This window comes from Schistocerca gregaria, chromosome X (assembly GCF_023897955.1).
Source record: "Schistocerca gregaria isolate iqSchGreg1 chromosome X, iqSchGreg1.2, whole genome shotgun sequence".
Classification (NCBI taxonomy): Eukaryota; Metazoa; Arthropoda; class Insecta; order Orthoptera; family Acrididae; genus Schistocerca; species Schistocerca gregaria.
The window spans coordinates 806,377,091-806,396,702 of record NC_064931.1 but is presented as its reverse complement, the minus strand read 5'-3'; the positions used below and the strand labels follow the sequence as shown (position 1 = coordinate 806,396,702).

The 19,612-nt window shown below is 42.7% G+C and overlaps 1 protein-coding gene across 4 annotated transcripts in view; it reads right to left on the bottom strand.

The window, feature by feature from the left end:
* The window catches only part of LOC126298014 (carnitine O-palmitoyltransferase 2, mitochondrial), a 156,186-nt gene that overhangs the window by 33,121 nt on the left and 103,453 nt on the right, over window positions 1–19,612 (bottom strand). For all 4 annotated transcript variants that reach the window (XM_049989336.1, XM_049989334.1, XM_049989337.1 and 1 more), the window contains exon 10: window positions 10,882–10,995. In XM_049989336.1, the coding sequence (XP_049845293.1) occupies window positions 10,882–10,995 (114 nt within the window). The remainder of the gene's footprint in view (window positions 1–10,881; window positions 10,996–19,612) is intronic.

The following is a 19,612-nucleotide window of genomic DNA, read 5'->3' as shown; positions in this document are numbered from 1 at the left end:
TCCCTGGCGGGGGAGGTGTTGTAACCGCAGAAAAGCCAAGTCTAAATGCAGTTGTTCTCAGACGATACACCAGAAATCATACGGGGAGACAGAGTTAACAGGGTACGCCAGGCGTGTCAGAGGGGTCACAAAAGATAACGACGCAGCCAGATAGCCGAGGCGGCGGTCCAAGCGGCCAGGCAGCTGCGCGTGATAAGCAAGGAAGCAGACTCAGCTATTAAGATAAAAAGGGCGCTCTGGGCAGGTCCCTTAATAAGCAATAACTTACAGTATCAACACTCTTGGCTAGAGGGAGAAGTCTGGGAGTGGAGAGAGAAAGAAAGAGGGCCCTAGGTGGGGACTGCACTACGTCATGAGGAGCCAATGAAGGGCTCAGGACGCAGTGCGTGACCATATAGGGAGAGGCCCCTCTACCCCTCCACCCAGCTTCTGAAGAAAAGTACTGAAGTTAATACTAAAACAATCCCTAATAAGGAAAAGTTGCACTCGACGCTACGTCATGCCAAGCGCTGGCGGGGTCGAAGGGGAAGAGCTAACAAAACTCGGAGGCACGCCGCTCCGGGGATCTCTCTCTCTCGGGTTTAGGCAGCGACGGTAGTCAGCGTGAGTAGCAGCCGACTTGGGCTGAGGGCGGGCTGCAGGCAGACAGTTGGAGATAGTCGCCGATGAGCGTTTAGGCAGCGACCGCGGGACTCTGACGTAGGGTGCTAGTGTGGGCAGCAAAGTGCTGGAAAGTTCTATCAGGCAGCAAGAACGGTGGAAGTCAGTCACCGTCTCTGTAATGGGCTTGGCTATTCTGTAGGTACAATCACTACGCAGTTAGGGTGATCTGTATTCTTTATGAATAAATTAGAACTTTTATAACGTCCATACGAGTTTACTTCTACCAACATCCTAGCCTTGTACATTCACACCAGGGAATTTAACATCTTAGCCAGATCAAAAGTCTCCCTCTCAATTAGGTGAACCGGCTAATTCCCGTTTACGAACCGTGTCGCTCAATCCCTCGCAAAACCCACGCTTGGGACGCGACAAGCCTTTTGCAAATTTACTGGTAGTGAGTGTGTGAGTGTGTGTGTGTGTGTGTGTGAGAGAGAGAGAGAGAGAGAAAGAGAGCAATTAAGAAGAAAAGGTTACATCTGAAAACTGGAAATCCCAAATAATTAACCTTCGATACATTCCCCAATAAGAAAGTATGGCCCACTGTCTTCAAGCTGCTTCTGGGAATGACAATAACACAAAATTTTTTAATCATCATTTCAGGCAGGTGGTACAACTAACTGAGAAATCTTAAGGGAATTACAACAATACTGCATTGTTTTGATGGATGAAAAATGCCATTTCATGGCATGGGGTTACAGTTTTCGTTTGGGTATCACTCATCTCGACAAATGACACAGTATTTTAAAATTAAAATAATTTTGATTGCAGTAGAATATTTATTAAAAATAGCGACTAGTTTTAGTCAAACAGCGACCACGTTCAGACCATATGCACCACGATAGTGGCGGTGGTACCGTTTTGTATATGTATCAGGCACAGTTCCATATTTTAACACCACCCTAGAATATATTTCTGATATCTTTGGTATATATAAGAACTTTCTTTGATGTGCTCAGAAGCAAGCTCAATTGGTGACCCTTCACATCTGAGGAATGTACAGCACATCACACACGACCCGACTGGTCTAATGCTGTGGCTAGGCCAAGTAGTGCCCGCACTGAGGTTTACCCCTCGCCCATGGTTGAGTGGGAGGTCATTCCAAAGTGTGGCAGGAAGCAAAAGACTTCCTGGGAGGCCAACTGGAGGGCCTTCCTGGTTCATCTGACAAAACAGGTTTCACACAATGACCGTGACTGATAAACATCGTGAGCCAGATGCAGTCGCTTGCCTTGTTTCAGGTGAAGCCTCTCAACCTGCAAACTATGAGCTGTCAGAGAGGGTGAGATTACTGGTAGCTGGGAGTTTAGGTATATGGCTGCCAAGAAAGGGAAGGAATACAGCGTGCACTCTGTATGTATGCCAGCAGCAGTCCGTCCAGATGTGGAATAGGTGATTTCGGATACCATTAAGTACACTTTGTGCATCCAACTGCAGGTAACGGCTCATGTTAGTACTAACAATGTGTTTTGGTTTGGATCAGAAGAGATTTTCTCTTATTTCAGGTGTCTAGGTGAAGTGGTAAAGACTGCCATCTTGCTTCACCATCTGGAGCATCGTCAACAGCACAGACTGTGAACCTTTGGTACAGAGTGGAGTGGAGGATGGGAATCAGAGGCTCAGATGGTTCTGCGACTGTGTAGTCTGTTGAGTCCTCAACTTGCATCGTATGGTGATGGGATTTCAGGTTTTGCTTCATAGGTCAGGGGTCCACTACACACTAGAAGTTGCTACACATGAAGTGGGACCTGTGTGGAGAGGACTGGGTGGCGATTTTATTTTTTTATTTTTTTACATTAGAGGGTCTCATGGGATCTTGAGAAAATACAGGGATGCAAGGCAAACACAGGACGAGGATTGACTTAGTGACAAACAGTATTGTAATTGTGAATTTTCATAGCTGTGTTGGGAAGGAACACAGCCCCAAGCGCTAACAGGCAGCACCGAAGCCCAAATTGTTACAGGTATGGAAAGCTGGCTAAAACCAGAGATAAATTCAACTAAAATTTTTGCAAAGGACCTAACCACGTTCAGAAAGGATAGATTAAATAAAGTTGGTGATGGAATGTTTATTCCTATCAGAAGCAATTTACCTTGTTGTAGAATTGAAGTAGATAGTTCCTACGGTTTAGTATCAGTAGAAGTTATACTTGACTGCTATAATAAATTGATAATTGGTTCCTCTTATTGAACGCCTCCCCAGCTCAGATGATAAGTTGCTGAACAGTTCACAGAAAACTTGAGTCTATTTCGAATAGCTACCCCACTCACATAATTATAGTTGGTAGCGACTTCTATTTACCCTTGAAATAGTGGCGAAAATACCTTTTCAAAGCAGGTAGATATAAAACATCAACCAAAATCATACTGAATGCTTTCTCAGAAAATTATTTTCAACATTTAGTCCAGGAGCCCACTCAAATTGTAGATGGTTGTAAAAACATACTTTATCTCTTAGCAACAAATAATACTGAGCAATAGAAATGAATCTTTGAAAATAGAACATTATTTCAGCTGTATGAAAACCCTATTTTTATTGGACTTTTATCCTGAGTCCAATAAAAAAGGGTATACAGCTGAAGTGATCTTTTATTTTCCAAGATGCATTTTTGCAGCTGTGGTGGCCTTGACTACATAATCATTTGTGATAAAAATGGCTGCTATCTTTATTTTTAGTCAATTATTTGTGACTGCATCGTGTGATACATGGGACCATAATCTACACTACTTTATACGTGGTTTCAAAAAGTACATCCTTCCATTTGGGAACTCTTCTTGTTACTTGTAACTTTACAATCTGCATAAAATTGAATTCTACTTCCTGACATTTTTTCACATTTTCTTTCACTTAGGTCAAGATCTATTGGGAAAATTCAGTTGGTTAAAATCAACAAGGGTGTCTTCAAAGAAACAATCTAAGACCTGTACGTGGTGCAGAGGACTGCTCCCAATCTGCGGAGATTTCAACCAATAATCCAGGAAAAGATCATCTGGAGTTGGAGTATTACATCTCTGCATAGTATTTTGTTGTCCATGGGATACACATGGGAAAAAATGCAGAATATGAGGTATTTATTGCTAAAACGTGGAGACATTTTTGACTAGTGGTCACATTTCAATTGCAAAAATTAAACACATTAGGAAAGCAGCCACACAAACATTCCCTCTGGATTGAACTTTGACAGACAGTAATATGATAGTTGGTAAATGTTGGCAGGAGGATCAGATTCTCAGCATTATGGTGCAGGTAATCTCCTCTAAAAGACTTACTACCAGAAGTGTTTGACCGAGGAATGGCTTTGTCAGGGAGACCAACTAAAATTCTGGGCTAAACCCACAAAAGGTGATTACCATGGTTAAATGAATTCTGGAAACTTTTAAAACTGATATGAAAATATGGTTTCCCTAAATCTTCTTCCAAGGTCAGTCACTGTGAGCTACAAGGCTCCATACCATAACACACAGCACAACAAAACACCCACATGGAATGACACAAAAGTGAGGATCCTGAAATGGCTGAAAAAGAGATGCATTGTCTGTAATGAGAGCATGATGAAGCAGGCTCTGTTTGCTTTAATTCCAGAACATAAACCTGGAAAAAATATGTGCGGTTAATAAAATGGCAAAAGAGAAAGGCCACACTGTTCTCTAATTGCAACCGTATAATTGTTAGTAGAGTTCAGTAGAGATTTGTGTTCAACGTCCCGTTGACGACAAGGTCGGCAGAACCAGCATAGCCAAAAGTAAAATGGTTGCTTAGCGAATGCATCATTTCAGGGGACATGTCCAAAGACAGTTTGTTTAATACTGACGCAGAAGAAGCTGAGTAGCAAAGTCACCGTGGTGTAGTGGTTATGATACTGGACTGCTGCATGGAGGGTCGTGAGTTACAAACTCAGCTGAACTGTAAAATTTTAATTTCTGTATTCTGTTCGAGTACATTGTAGAAGTATCCACAATTGTCAAGAATCATTGTACTGGAACGTTCTGTAACTGTATCTATGCCGTATGTGTTCTGGCCGGAGGCAATTCGCTCCGCACTATTGTATGTGCAAGTGCTGAATAAACCTTTGTTAAGCGAAGTTAGTGTTCGTCATTATCTAATTACATCTTCTTCTACATTACATTATTGAAACTGATTTCCTTCTGTCAGTAACTCCTCACGATTGGTAAGGGTGCTGCAGGCAGGCCCAGTGACAGGAAGATGATTATTGGAGACATGACAGCACTGTCGAACTCGCAACAGACAAAATTAACACTGGTACTGGTGAATCTGACAGTAGCAACAATAATGTCTCCTGCACAGATGAGGAACTTACTGAGACTGAGCCTGTGAGATTTATGTACAGATACAGTTCAGTGATACATATGTGAACAACTGCTCAAAATGTTTCTCATTCTCTTTTTATTGCCACAATGTAAGTTTTACCACTGCTTCCTTTTAATTCCAAATAGTCCACGAGAACTGATAAGGAAATAGTAGCCACAAGCACTGTCATTCATCATGAAATCATCAATTTTTATTTCACCGACTTTTATAACGCCTGTCTCAGTTTTTCCCTCTTTGATAGGCCATGTGTAGCAGCTGAGCTGATAGCTATTACAGCAGCAGCAGCAACAGGAACAACTAACAGATAGCCCTATCAGCACTGTTTGGTGCATGAACTGTATGTGCAGGCAACTGTGTTGCATAGGCCACACCAATACCCTACAAAGGATATAGCAGTAATCTGTAGAATTATAGGCCCACATCACTGTCACTGATTTGTAGTAGGACTTTGGAACATACACTGTATTCAAACATCATGAATTACCTTGAAGAAAATGATTTATTGACAAATAGCGAACACAGATTTAGAAAATATCATTCTCGTGAAACGCAACTAACTCATTATTCTCATGAAGTAATGAGTGCTATTGACAGGGAGGGATCTCAAATTAAGTTCATATTTAGACTTCCATAAGGTTTTTGACACCATACCCCACAAGTGACTCCTGATCAAATTCCATGCCTATGGAGTATTATCTCAGTTGTGTGACTGGATTTGTGGTTTCCTCTCAGAAAAGTTACAGTTCGCAGAAACTGACATGAAGTCATTGAGTAAAACAGAAGTAATATCTGACAGAGTCTAGCCCAGCAGCCAGAGACTGTAGTCGTGTGTGCGACTTGCATTTGCATATCATCTCTCTCTCTCTCTCTCTCTCTCTCTCTCTCTCTCTCTCTCTCTCTCTCTCTCAACATCTTGGCTATATGGTGAGTAGCAACCTATCCTTTTCATAATATTGCCATTATGCCATCCTGGAGTTTCCATTCTCATAAGTAATATCTGGCATCACCCAAGGAAGTGTAATAGGCCCTCAGCTTTACCTGATCTATGTGAAGGATCTAGCAGACGATTTGAGCTGCCAAGTTAGACTGTTTGCAGATGACACTGTAATTTACCATCTTATAAAGTAATCAGATGATCGAAACCAACTGGAAAATGATTCATACAAGATATCTGTATGGTGAAAAAGTGACAATTGACTCTAAATAATGAAAAGCATGAAGTCATCAACATGAGTATGGAAAGGAATCTGCTAAATTTTGGTCCATGATAAATCACATAAATCTAAAGGCTATCAATTCAATTAATTACTTAGGGATTACAATAATGAATAACTTAAACTTGAATGATCACATACATAATGTTGTGGGAATAGTGAACCGAAGTCTGTGATTTATGGTAGAAGACTTAGGAGATGCAACAGGTCGACTAAAGAGACTGCCTACATCACACTTGTCTGTCCTCTTACAGAGTTTTACTGAGTGGCATCAGATAGGATTGGCAGAGGATGTGAAAGAAGTTCAAAGGTAGGCAGCTCATTTTATGTTATTGCAAGACAGGGCACAGAGTGCCACGGATATGATATGCAAAATGGGATGGCAATCATTAAAAACAAAGGAGTTTCTCACTGCAGCACTATGAAATTTACGTCACCCGCTTTCTCTTCCAAATGTGAAAATATTTTAGTAGCACCCACTTACACAGGGAGAAATGATCATCATAATAAAATAAGAGAAACCGGAGCTTGCAAGGAAGGACTAGTGTGTTCATTTTTCCGATGCACTTTTTGAGAGCAAAAGGGAAGGTGATTCCATGAACTCTACACGAGGCACTTGCTTATGAACTGCAGAGTAATTTGTAGATCAGCCTTATCAAGGGGTATTGTACAGAAATAACACATTTAACTGTGACTCACTATAGCACCAGTGTGCACAAAGTTTGTGAATAGACACTACAGTATTCTGACCATTCTTTTCTGGCTAACAACATTCATTGCAAATGCACACATGTTCCAAAAATATGATGCTACAGAAGGTAAAAGCTCAAAGAAAAAGAAATATTTCTGTTTCACAGATTAAGTGAATTAGTCTTCTTGTGAAAACAGTAACACTTAATCTCTGAACAAGATCCTGAATGTAATATTTCCAGGAAACCTTTCAGTTTAGCTTCACTATCACAAATTTCAAATTTCCGACTTTGTTGAGTATTCCATCTATCAGTGATAATAAAATTTCACATATGGAAGAGTTCTGCCATAAACTGTATGTCATGTTTTGTTACAGTTGAGTAACAATTTGTTCTTTATAAGCCACAAGCTCATCTTATCTATTACCTTCACTTCTAAATCATTTGTGTGTGTCAGAAGGAAAATTCATGTAAGAAAGCACTAAAATTATAATAAGACAGACTGAATGGCCAGTACTTACCTTAACTATGTGGAATTCTGAGTACTTGCCGACAGCAGTTGCTAATTCCCTACTGATTACATAGAATGCAGATTCATTGTTCTTAGTTCAGGGAACTCTGAGGAATTGTGTGTTCTCCTCTGTAACAGCACCCAGATAGCTAGGACATATTTTATTCCTGACTACTCTTAAAATGACCTAGATACTAAACCGGTAAAGTTACTTTTTGACACAGCTATGGAAGCCTGACAAAATTTTCCAGGTGTGCTTGACTGTACTCTGTACAGAAATAAAGTCACTATATTCAGATGTTCAAATGTGTACACCTGTAACGCATCCAAAGAATCCCAAAACCTTGCCTAACCCATTGGTGAACTTTCTTCAAATTCCAAAATGCTCTAGGCTATACATTTAAATTATTTCATTACATTTAAGAAGATACTTACTGTGCTCAACTGATCATCCAGCCCCAGACACAACACACAAACAAAATAGTAAACTGCTTTTTATGAAGTGGCCCTACCAATGAACATTTTAATCTGCCTTGAAAGTGACTGCACAAAAAAAGGCAAAACTTCAATAACAACTTGGTAAAGTGCTAATGTGTTTTGCTCCGATCTTCATTAGGCAAGTTGATATTGAATCTACGTGAGTGACAAATTATTGAAGGAATATATTATACAGGGTGACTCGGTGATGATGTTACAAACTATTGGGGATGATGGAGAAGGGTAAATGTATCAATTTGACGTGAGGGACACTGGTCCGGAAATGACAGAATCTTAAGTAATATGTGAAAATTGTCCCAATGTGTCTGCCAGTGGACCTCTTCTGCTGTAAGCTCTTTGCTTTCCATATTTTGAGGAGAAGCGGTATGGACCAAAACAAGAAGTAAATGGCTAGAAAACATTTATTGGACTATCTTTTCTTGTTTTGGTCCATAGCACCTTCTTCAAAAATATGAAATAAAAAAAAGCTTGCAGCAGAAGATGTCCACTGTTAGAGGTATCAGAACAACTTTCACATAAATTTTGGCTTGGTTGTTTCCACACCAGAGTACCTTACCTCCAGTTGATACATTTACCCTTCTCCATCATCCCTGAAAGCTTGTAACATCATCACAGAATTACCCTTTACTTGTCATTAAATTTATTTGTATTGTAAACTTCTTGCCAGGTATGATTGGCTTTGAGTAACTGCATAGCTCATATTCATAAACATTTTGTTTACCAACATAAGATATGATATATCCTCGATTCCTTTCAGTGTTAATATTGGTGCATGATGATATGAAAGGCTATTACAATTCTTCCTCATAGTGTGTTCTTTAACTAAAGAAAATCATAGTCTGAATTGGTAGATTTGTACAGATATGTGATTAAAAGCAATTTCCTTGATAACTGAAACAAACTTTTACAGCATTAAAATATTTATTCAGTATAGTGTTCTGATACATCCGTATTCTTGAGTGAAATGTTGCATCTGACATAAATAATTAAGTCCTTCAATCTGCACAGAACTTCTCATGTAGAAATCAGATAACATACATTCTGGTAAGCGAAATCAAAATAAGCCAGTAACTGCACCCTGTGAAATCTCTGCCTTAATGGTGCTTGCCGACGCATGTATATACACTCCTGGAAATGGAAAAAAGAACACATTGACACCGGTGTGTCAGACCCACCATACTTGCTCCGGACACTGTGAGAGGGCTGTACAAGCAATGATCACACGCACGGCACAGCGGACACACCAGGAACCGCTGTGTTGGCCGTCGAATGGCGCTAGCTGCGCAGCATTTGTGCACCGCCGCCGTCAGTGTCAGCCAGTTTGCCGTGGCATACGGAGCTCCATCGCAGTCTTTACACTGGTAGCATGCCGCGACAGCGTGGACGTGAACCGTATGTGCAGTTGACGTACTTTGAGCGAGGGCGTATAGTGGGCATGCGGGAGGCCGGGTGGACGTACCGCCGAATTGCTCAACACGTGGGGCGTGAGGTCTCCACAGTACATCGATGTTGTCGCCAGTGGTCGGCGGAAGGTGCACGTGCCCGTCGACCTGGGACCGGACCGCAGCGACGCACGGATGCACGCCAAGACCGTAGGATCCTACGCAGTGCCGTAGGGGACCGCACCGCCACTTCCCAGCAAATTAGGGACACTGTTGCTCCTGGGGTATCGGCGAGGACCATTCGCAACCGTCTCCATGAAGCTGGGCTACGGTCCCGCACACCGTTAGGCCGTCTTCCGCTCACGCCCCAACATCGTGCAGCCCGCCTCCAGTGGTGCCGCGACAGGTGTGAATGGAGGGACGAATGGAGACGTGTCGTCTTCAGCGATGAGAGTCGCTTCTGCCTTGGTGCCAATGATGATTGTATGCGTGTTTGGCGCCGTGCAGGTGAGCGCCACAATCAGGACTGCATACGACCGAGGCACACAGGGGCAACACCCGGCATCATGGTGTGGGGAGCGATCTCCTACACTGGCCGTACACCTCTGGTGATCGTCGAGGGGACACTGAATAGTGCACGGTACATCCAAACCGTCATCGAACCCATGGTACTACCATTCCTAGACCGGCAAGGGAACTTGCTGTTCCAACAGGACAATGCACATCCGCATGTATCCCGTGCCACCCAACGTGCTCTAGAAGGTGTAAGTCAACTACCCTGGCCAGCAAGATCTCCGGATCTGTCCCCCATTGAGCATGTTTGTGACTGGATGAAGCGTCGTCTCACGCGGTCTGCACGTCCAGCACGAACGCTGGTCCAACTGAGGCGCCAGGTGGAAATGGCATGGCAAGCCGTTCCACAGGACTATATCCAGCATCTTTACGATCGTCTCCATGGGAGAATAGCAGCCTGCATTGCTGCGAAAGGTGGATATACACTGTACTAGTGCCGACATTGTGCAAGCTCTGTTGGCTGTGTCTATGTGCCTGTGGTTCTGTCAGTGTGATCATGTGATGTATCTGACCCCAGGAATGTGTCAATAAAGTTTCCCCTTCCTGGGACAATGAATTCACGGTGTTCTTATTTCAATTTCCAGGAGTGTATTTCTTCTCGATGTTTATGCTCCAAGCTAAAAATGTCAGTCAAGGTCTATCAGCTCACTGTGCATTCTGACCTGTATTTTGCATTTACTGCACAAATTTTGGTTGCTAAGGAAATCTTCCCTATACACGACTAACTGATAAGGAAAGGTGGAACATTTCTCAACAATCCTAAGATGGGTGAGATGTTGACTGTGCCTCAACTGATATTGTTTCTTGGAAGTACAAAATGAGACAGCCTTTACAAAGAAGATCTAATGAACATTGAAGAAGTGCAAACTAAGATGATAACTAAGAATTTCAAGTTTGGATTTTTCTTTGGAAAAGCTCGCTTTCTTTAAAAATTCATAGTAGTTTTAAGTAATTATGAGGGATATATGCAAAACAGACAGTTATGGTAATCAAAGTTACAAATACAAGAATTTTTTTTCTTTACCTTAGTGGCCATTGTGCAAGGCCTGACTGTCTCCGTACGACCATGCTTGAAAGCAGCAGTACTGCAAGACTCGTAAGTAGCAGCAAAATGACTGTTCTGGCGATGAAAAGCAACCTGAAAATTTTAAGTAAATTATCTCAAAATTCTATACTGTTACCTGCTTGTTGAAATATGTCTTCATTAACCATTTGTTACAAACTATTCAGAACTCCTATACACTTACAACATCAATGAGCAATTTCTAGACACTAAAATTTCGCAAGTCAAGCAAGTACTCATATTTGCACAAATTGTGGGCTATAAATACTAATGTCAAAAGAATTGTACCATTATTACAATGTATGTTAACTCTGTATGTTAGTGAGTTATGTGACTGACACTGCAGAAGCAAGCTGAGGTATGTGACAGAATGAGTGGCTTGGCCAGGCTGCTCAGCACTGTGTAGAGGCAAGCAGCAGAGAACCAGCTTGTTGCTGTGTATGACTGGGCAACATGAGTCAGAAAGATTGGACGGTGCCAAAATGAAAGTGAGGTGGTCAAAGGTCGGCAGGTGCGCTGACAGAGCATGACACAGGGAAAAGCCCAAGTCCAACATGACTGGTGAGAAGGGGAGTGAATACTAAGATGGCATGGTGACAAAGAGTTGCACTGAAAGAATTGAATATTTACTAAAAAAAGTAAAATATCAGGGTGTATAAGAGCCGGGACAACCGAGAGATACTGGAAAAACCCAGGAATTTTTTCATCCAGGAGAAAACTGGGATAAACCCGTGAATTTTTCGGAATTCCAGGAATTTTTCATTGTTTTAGTTTTCAGTTAAATTTTTATGATTTTGTCGGGTAAGAACCAATACTCTAACAAAGGATATTACTGTATCCCGCTTCTGCAGAATAATACTGCAGCAACAAAACATGAACGAGAGAAAAAAACAAAAACAAATTAAGTTGCAACGGAAATACGCCATATACAACAATAAAACACAGTGCTCATACAAGTGTTTGCCAACTGCAAAGTGTGTCAAAGGCTTTAGGAAGACTATGCAATGCTTCCTTACAACGAATTGTCTCCGATGTGCATGACGTCACAAATGTTTACTTTAGATTTGTTGGAGCGGTTGCGGGCGGGCTCTTGTGCACGTGCAGTTGAGTCGCCGTATGAGAAGTACCTTTTCCCACTTCTGGCTACAGACATGTGGTTGGGTGCCACTATCTAATACTGCCCCAGTTCGGAAATATCGGAGATCCGGGGCTGATCCACAGAGCAGTCTGAGTTTTAGTGCGAAGTCTCCTCGTGACCCGTGTTTACGTTTAGTGATTTTGCTGTTTCCTCTTCATTTATTGCTCTCACATTAAATGAGAACAAAACGGATATCTATGGCCGTGAGCTATCAAATGAATTAAAATACGTTCGCGTAATTACGGAAGGCTAAAATATGTTATTAGTTTCAGGTTTTATCTCCACCTTTCTGACAGTCAAGCATTAGTCGCCTTGCAGAACAATGAAGTTATTTTTGTCGGGTTGCTAAAGAAATTTGGCTTTTATTAATCTTTTCCGCTGGGGCAGTTAATTTATTGGAAACGAAGTGTTTAATTCCATACTATGGGCTAGTTTAAACTTTTCACTGCATTTCAAAAGTGCATGTTTTCATCTTCTAGCACATATGGCATTATGGCATAATAAAGAACCAAACATGAGATAATAAAGATAATACAGAAAATTTACATCCAAGTCTGGACATACAAGTGTGCACTTTAAGCCAAATTACACATTTAAGTATGGTTCACAAAATTCCGATGTTCTTGGAGTATCCTATGATGTCTTGTTTCTTTTATGACATAGTGTAAGATCTAATGTTTTACACCTACGAACATACTGGCTTCCTGCATCATCGTAGCTGCGCAAGCGCGGTGACGTCTTTTTCTGGTGCTCTCTGGCAACTACTGAAACGAACCTATTTCTAACAGGCCATGGGAAAATATTGCGAATGGTTGTTTGGAAAGCATTACTTTCAAAATAAATTTCCTTTTATGGAATATGAATTATGTGCGAGAATGTACGATGAATTTCTAAACTCACAGAGTGTTTGACGCTCATTTAAAAATAAAGTCTTTGTGGATGTACATTTAGAAAAAATTCGATCTCAGAATTTTACTGTCACATTTGTGTCATGTACCTTAAAGCGTAACACGCGCACAAAAATCAACACTATATGTGAAAACTTATCTTCTCTTGCAGCTTATTAATCTTCGAGACCAAAAAGCTTTGCTTTTCATTTAGTAACGCTGTATATGTTAATTTAAACCATTAACTTTTCCTATTTGTGAGTACGCGCTACTTTACTCTGATATGGCTATCGGCGACTACAACACGTATCCTATGCTAGATGATCCGCAGTCATCGGCTGGCGAGATCACGTGACGAGCTATGACTGGCTACAAAAGCCCATTGCAATCTTGATTTCAATGCTTTGGAAAGTAACATGCGGTGTTTGGCGGAATTTAAATTTACACTTTCATAATATGAAAATATGCAGCGTACATGTTGCTGCACATCAAAGATCTTTCCAAAACGGTTTTTTATTAAATATATTGTGAGTTTGTATTTCTAAAAGTCCGGGAAGTTCTACGCCGGTGTATAAAACCATAACTATTCAAAGAATTGATAAGTTTTACAGTTCCGAGGAAAAGTATACTGTCACTTAACACGGAAAAGTGTATTTTCACCGGGGAGAAAGTGTAATTTTAACCGGGAAATGCGGGAATTTTTTTTTTTCTTGTCCATGTATACACCCTGAAAATGTATATAAGGACATCTTCGAAACTGGTGGGAGCCCAATAAAATTGTTACTGTATTTGTACAGTAGTAAAATGGCTCTGAGCACTATGGGACTCAACTGCTGTGGTTATCAGTGCCCTAGAACTTAGAACTACTTAAACCTAACTAACGTAAGGACATCACACACATCCATGCCCGAGGCAGGATTCGAACCTGCGACCGTAGCAGTCGCATGGTTCCGGACTGCGCGCCTAGAACCACGAGACCACCGCGGCCGGCTGTACAGTAGTACACAGAAGTATTTTGCAGTTGTGGTGTCATGTTGTCAGTACTGTTTGCATACAGTTACATCAGAGCAACACACATTACTGTGCCACTCCATCGAGAGCCTCATGCTGCTGTGGTTACACATCCAGTAAACAAGCAAGGTCATACAATAACAATTTAAGTATATATTCTGTAGCGGTACCAATGTTTAGGATAGGGAAAGTTAGTTTTGTGCAATATTCTGAGCACAAGTTACAGCCAGGTGTGGGCCAGATTGCAATGTGTTACGCATACCAACAGCTGCGAAGTAGAAATTGTTGAAAGAATATACGTAGCAGTTTTGCATGTCGCAAAACTCAGGCAAAAGGGGCCCACTGGCCAACCTAACGTGTTATGAGTACATCTATATCTACATCTACATCGATACTCTGCAAATCACATTTAAGTGCCTGGCAGAGGGTTCATCGAACCACCTTTACAATTCTCTATTATTCCAATCTCATATAGCGCGCGGAAGGAATGAACATTTATATCTTTCTCTAGGAGCTCTCATTTCCCTTATTTTATAGTGGTGATCGTTCCTCCCTATGTAGGTTGGTGTCAACAAAATATTTTCATGTTCGGAGGAGAAAGTTTGTTACTGGAATTTCATGATAAGATTCCGTTGCAACGAAAATCGCCTTTCTTTTAATGATTTCCAGCCCAAATCCTGTATCATTTTTGTGACACACTCTCCCATATTTCGCGATAATACAAAACATGCTGCCTTTCTTTGAACTTTTTCGATGTACTCCGTCAGTCCTATTTGGTAAGGATCCCACACCGCGCAGCAGTATTCTAAAAGAGGATGGATGAGCGTAGTGCAGGCAGTCTCCTTAGTAGGTCTGTTACATTTTCTAAGTGTCCTACCAATAAAACGCAGCCTTTGATTAGCCTTCCACACAACATTTTCTGTGTGTTCTTTCCAATTTAAGTTGTTCGTAATTGTAATACCTAGGTATTAAGTTGAATTTACTCCTTTAGATTAGACTGATTTATCGTGTAACTGAAGTTTAACAAGTTACTTTTAGAACTCATGTGGATGACCTCACACATTTCGTTATTTAGAGTCAACTGCCACTTTTTACACCATTCAGATATTTTTTGTAAATCGTTTTGCAGTTTAGAAAAAATATCTGAATGGCAGTTGACCCTATGTGACGCGAAGCAAAACAGTCAGCTACATGCAGCAGCAGATGGGGCGCCAGCATTCCAGTCCATGGCAGGTTGCTGGTTCAACCCTCTGCAGCTGACACAGGATCTGTAGCTAGCCATTGGTGAGTCACTCCACGGCTCACTACCGCAGGCAGGCGTCCTGGCTTCCAACACTTGCTGGAGGCATCCTGAGGTGAGGGCCGCTGATTCAGATCCCAGCCACGCTGGCGGGAAACACACAGCTGGCCGCCTGGAGCTTACACCGAGCGGTGCCAATTCGGTAGGGACATAGACCACTGAGCCAACTGCTGGCATCCTGACGATGACGCAACTCTGCTGGCATACAAGGCCAGCCATTCTGCACCAAGCCATTTCACAGACAGCGAATTGGTGTCCTCAGCATTGCCGGACCTGGTGATGCAGACCGAGGAGAACATGGTACTGTAGTTTGGAAGCAATAAATCACTTGGAAAGCTCGAGCAAGTCTTAATACGGTGCCTTCTACCTCTTCCTGCTACATTTGGTCATCCTGATACATTCGGTGGCAGAAGTATTTTGTAATTAGCTGTAATGGTATGGTATTCATTGCCTATTGTTACTTAGTCATTCTGACAGTATCTGTTTATTTGTAGAGACAACAAGAAGCATGCCAAAATACAAAGAATACTCAGTTCATGTGAGACAGACCAATTCACATGCTTTAAAGAAGGGAAAGTCGCAGTCTAATGTTGCTAGACACTACAGCATGTCGTGACAACTAATAAGTATGTGTAATTGACAGCAACAACAGGAAGCCAAGGTCAGATCATCCTCTAAAAGCAACAAGGTGGAAGGCCAGAATGATATGTAAGCAGTCGGCTCCTGATCCTAGAAAATCAACTCGACAAATTAGGGACAGCAACAACAGGAAGCCAAGGTCAGATCATCCTCTAAAAGCAACAAGGTGGAAGGCCAGAATGATATGTAAGCAGTCGGCTCCTGATCCTAGAAAATCAACTCGACAAATTAGGGATGATCTGGAGTAGCATAGTGGACAGAACCTATTTGTCTACTATAAAATGTCAGATAGTAGCTGGTGATTTAAATGGTAGATGACCATCATGTAAACCACTCAAAAATTCAGAAAATAGTAAGTGTGGGATAGAGTTTGCAAAGAAAAGTCAAACTTGGAATGCTACAGATTGGTCTAAAGTTTTATGGACCGATGAAAGTAAATTTAATGTATTTTCTTTTGATGGTGTACAAAATTTGTGTCAACCAAAAAACCAAATGGGCATTGAGAAGTATCAGGTACTGGCCATTAAGCACGGTGGTGGCAGTGTCATGGTGTGGAGATGTTTCTCTCAGTGTGGGTTTGGTCATCTATATCTACATACATAATCCGTAATCCACCATAAAGTTCGTGGCCGAGGGTACCTCGTACCACAACTAGCATCTACTCTCCCTGTTCCACTCCCAAACAGAACTAGGGAAAAATGACTGCCTCTGTACGAGCCCTAATCTCTCTTTCTTATCTTTGTGGTCTTTCCGCTAAATATAAGTTGGCGGCAGTAAAATTGTACTGCAGTCAGCCTCGAATGCTGGTTCTCTAAATTTCCTCAGTAGTGATTCACGAAAAGAACGCCTCCTTTCCTCCAGAGACTCCCACCCGAGTTCCCGAAGCATTTCCGTAACACTCTCGTGATGATCCAACCTACCAGTGACAAATCTAGCAGCCCGCCTCCGAGTTGCTTCTATGTCCTCCCTCAATCCAACCTGATAGGGATCACAGACGCTCGAACAGTACTCAAGAATCGGTCGTATTAGTGTTCTATAAGCGGTCTCTTTTACAGATGAAATACATCTTCCCAAAATTCTACCAATGAACCGAAGACAACTATCTGCCTTCCCCACAACTGCCATTACATGCTTGTTCCACTTCATATCGATCTGCAATGTTACGCCCAAATATTTAATCGACGTGACTGTGTCAAGCACTGCACTACTAATGGAGTATTCAAACATTAAGGAATTCTTTTTCCTATTCATCTGCATTAATTTACATTTATCTATATTTAGAGTTTGCTGCCATTCTTTACACCAATCACAAATCCTGTCCAAGTCATCTTGTATCCTCCTACAGTCACTCAACAACGAAACCTTCCCGTACATGACAGCATCATCAGCAAACAGGAGCACATTGCTATCCACTCGATCCAAAAAATCATTTATGTAGATAGAAAACAACAGCAGACCTACCACACTTCCCTGAGCCACTCCAGATGATACCCTCACCTCCAATGAGCACTCACCATCAAGGACAATGTACTGGGTTCTATTACTTAAGAAGTCTTCAAGCCACTCACATACACTCCTGGAAATGGAAAAAAGAACACATTGACACCGGTGTGTCAGACCCACCATACTTGCTACGGACACTGCGAGAGGGCTGTACAAGCAATGGTCACACGCACGGCACAGCAGACACACCAGGAACCGCGGTGTTGGCCGTCGAATGGCGCTAGCTGCGCAGCATTTGTGCACCGCCACCGTCAGTGTCAGCCAGTTTGCCGTGGCATACAGAGCTCCATCGCAATCTTTAACACTGGTAGCATGCCACGACAGCGTGGACGTGAACCGTATGTGCAGTTGACGGACTTTGAGCGAGGGCGTATAGTGGGCATGCGGGAGGCCGGGTGGACGTACCACCGAATTGCTCAACACGTGGGGCGTGAGGTCTCCACAGTACATCGATGTTGTCGCCAGTGGTCGGCGGAAGGTGCACGTGCCCGTCAACCTGGGACCGGACCGCAGCGACGCACGGATGCACGCCAAGACCGTAGGATCCTACGCAGTGCCGTAGGGGACCGCACCGCCACTTCCCAGCAAATTAGGGACACTGTTGCTCCTGGGGTATCAGCGAGGACCATTCGCAACCGTCTCCATGAAGCTGGGCTACGGTCCCACACACCGTTAGGCCGTCTTCCGCTCACGCCCCAACATCGTGCAGCCCGCCTCCAGTGGTGTCGCGACAGGCGTGAATGGAGGGACGAATGGAGACGTGTCGTCTTCAGCGATGAGAGTCGCTTCTGCCTTGGTGCCAATGATGGTCGTATGCGTGTTTGGCGCCGTGCAGGTGAGCGCCACAATAAGGACTGCATACGACCGAGGCACACAGGGCCAACACCCAGCATCATGGTGTGGGGAGCGATCTCCTACAATGGCCGTACACCTCTGGTGATCGTCGAGAGGGCCACTGAATAGTGCACGGTACATCCAAACCGTCATCAAACCCATCGTTCTACCATTCCTAGACTGGCAAGGGAACTTGCTGTTCCAACAGGACAATGCACGTCCGCATGTATCTCGTGCCACCCAACGTGCTCTAGAAGGTGTAAGTCAACTACCCTGGCCAGCAATATCTCCGGATCTGTCCCCCATTGAGCATGTTTGGGACTGGATGAAGCGTCGTCTCACGCCATCTGCACGTCCAGCACGAACGCTGGTCCAACTGAGGCGCCAGGTGGAAATGGCATGGCAAGCCGTTCCACAGGACTACATCCAGCATCTCTACGATCGTCTCCATGGGAGAATAGCAGCCTGCATTGCTGCGAAAGGTGGACATTGTGCATGCTCTGTTGCCTGTGTCTATGTGCCTGTGGTTCTGTCAGTGTGATCATGTGATGTATCTGACCCCAGAAATGTGTCAATAAAGTTTCCCCTTCCTGGGACAATGAATTCACGGTGTTCTTATTTCAATTTCCAGGAGTGTATTTGGGAAACAATCCCATATGCTTCTACCTTAGTTACGAGTCTGCAATGGGGCACCGAGTCAAACGCTTTCCGGAAGTCAAGGAGTATGGTATCCGTCTGATACCCTTCATGCATGGTTCACAAGATATCATGTGAAAAAAGGGCGAGTTGTGTTTCGCAGGAGTGATGCTTTCTAAAGCCGTGCTGATGCATGGACAGCAACTTCTCTGTCTCAAGGAAATTCACTATATTCAAACTGAGAATATGTTTGAGAATTTTGCAACAAACCGATGTTAAGGATATTGGTCTGTAATTTTGAGTATCCGTCCTTCTACCCTTCTTATATACAGGTGTCACCTGCGCTTTTTTCCTGTCAGTCGGGACTTTACGTTGGGTAAGAGATTCGTGATAAATGCAAGCTAAATATGGAGCCAATGCAGTAGAGTACTCTCTGTAAAACCGAATTGGAATCCCATCAGGACCTGGCAATTTATTTATTTTCAGCTCATTCAGATGCTTGACAACCCCAGAGATGTTTATCACTATGTCCTCCATACGGGAATCTGTACGAGACTCAAATGGCGGTATGTTTGTACGATCCTCCTGTGTTAAAGATTTCTCAAATGTTAAAATTAAAATTTCAGCTTTCGTTTTGGTGTCTTCCATTGCCAGGCCAGACCGATCAGTGAGTGACTGGATGGAAGCCTTCCAACCGCTTACCAATTTTACGTAAGACCATAATTTCCCTGGGTTTTCAGCAAG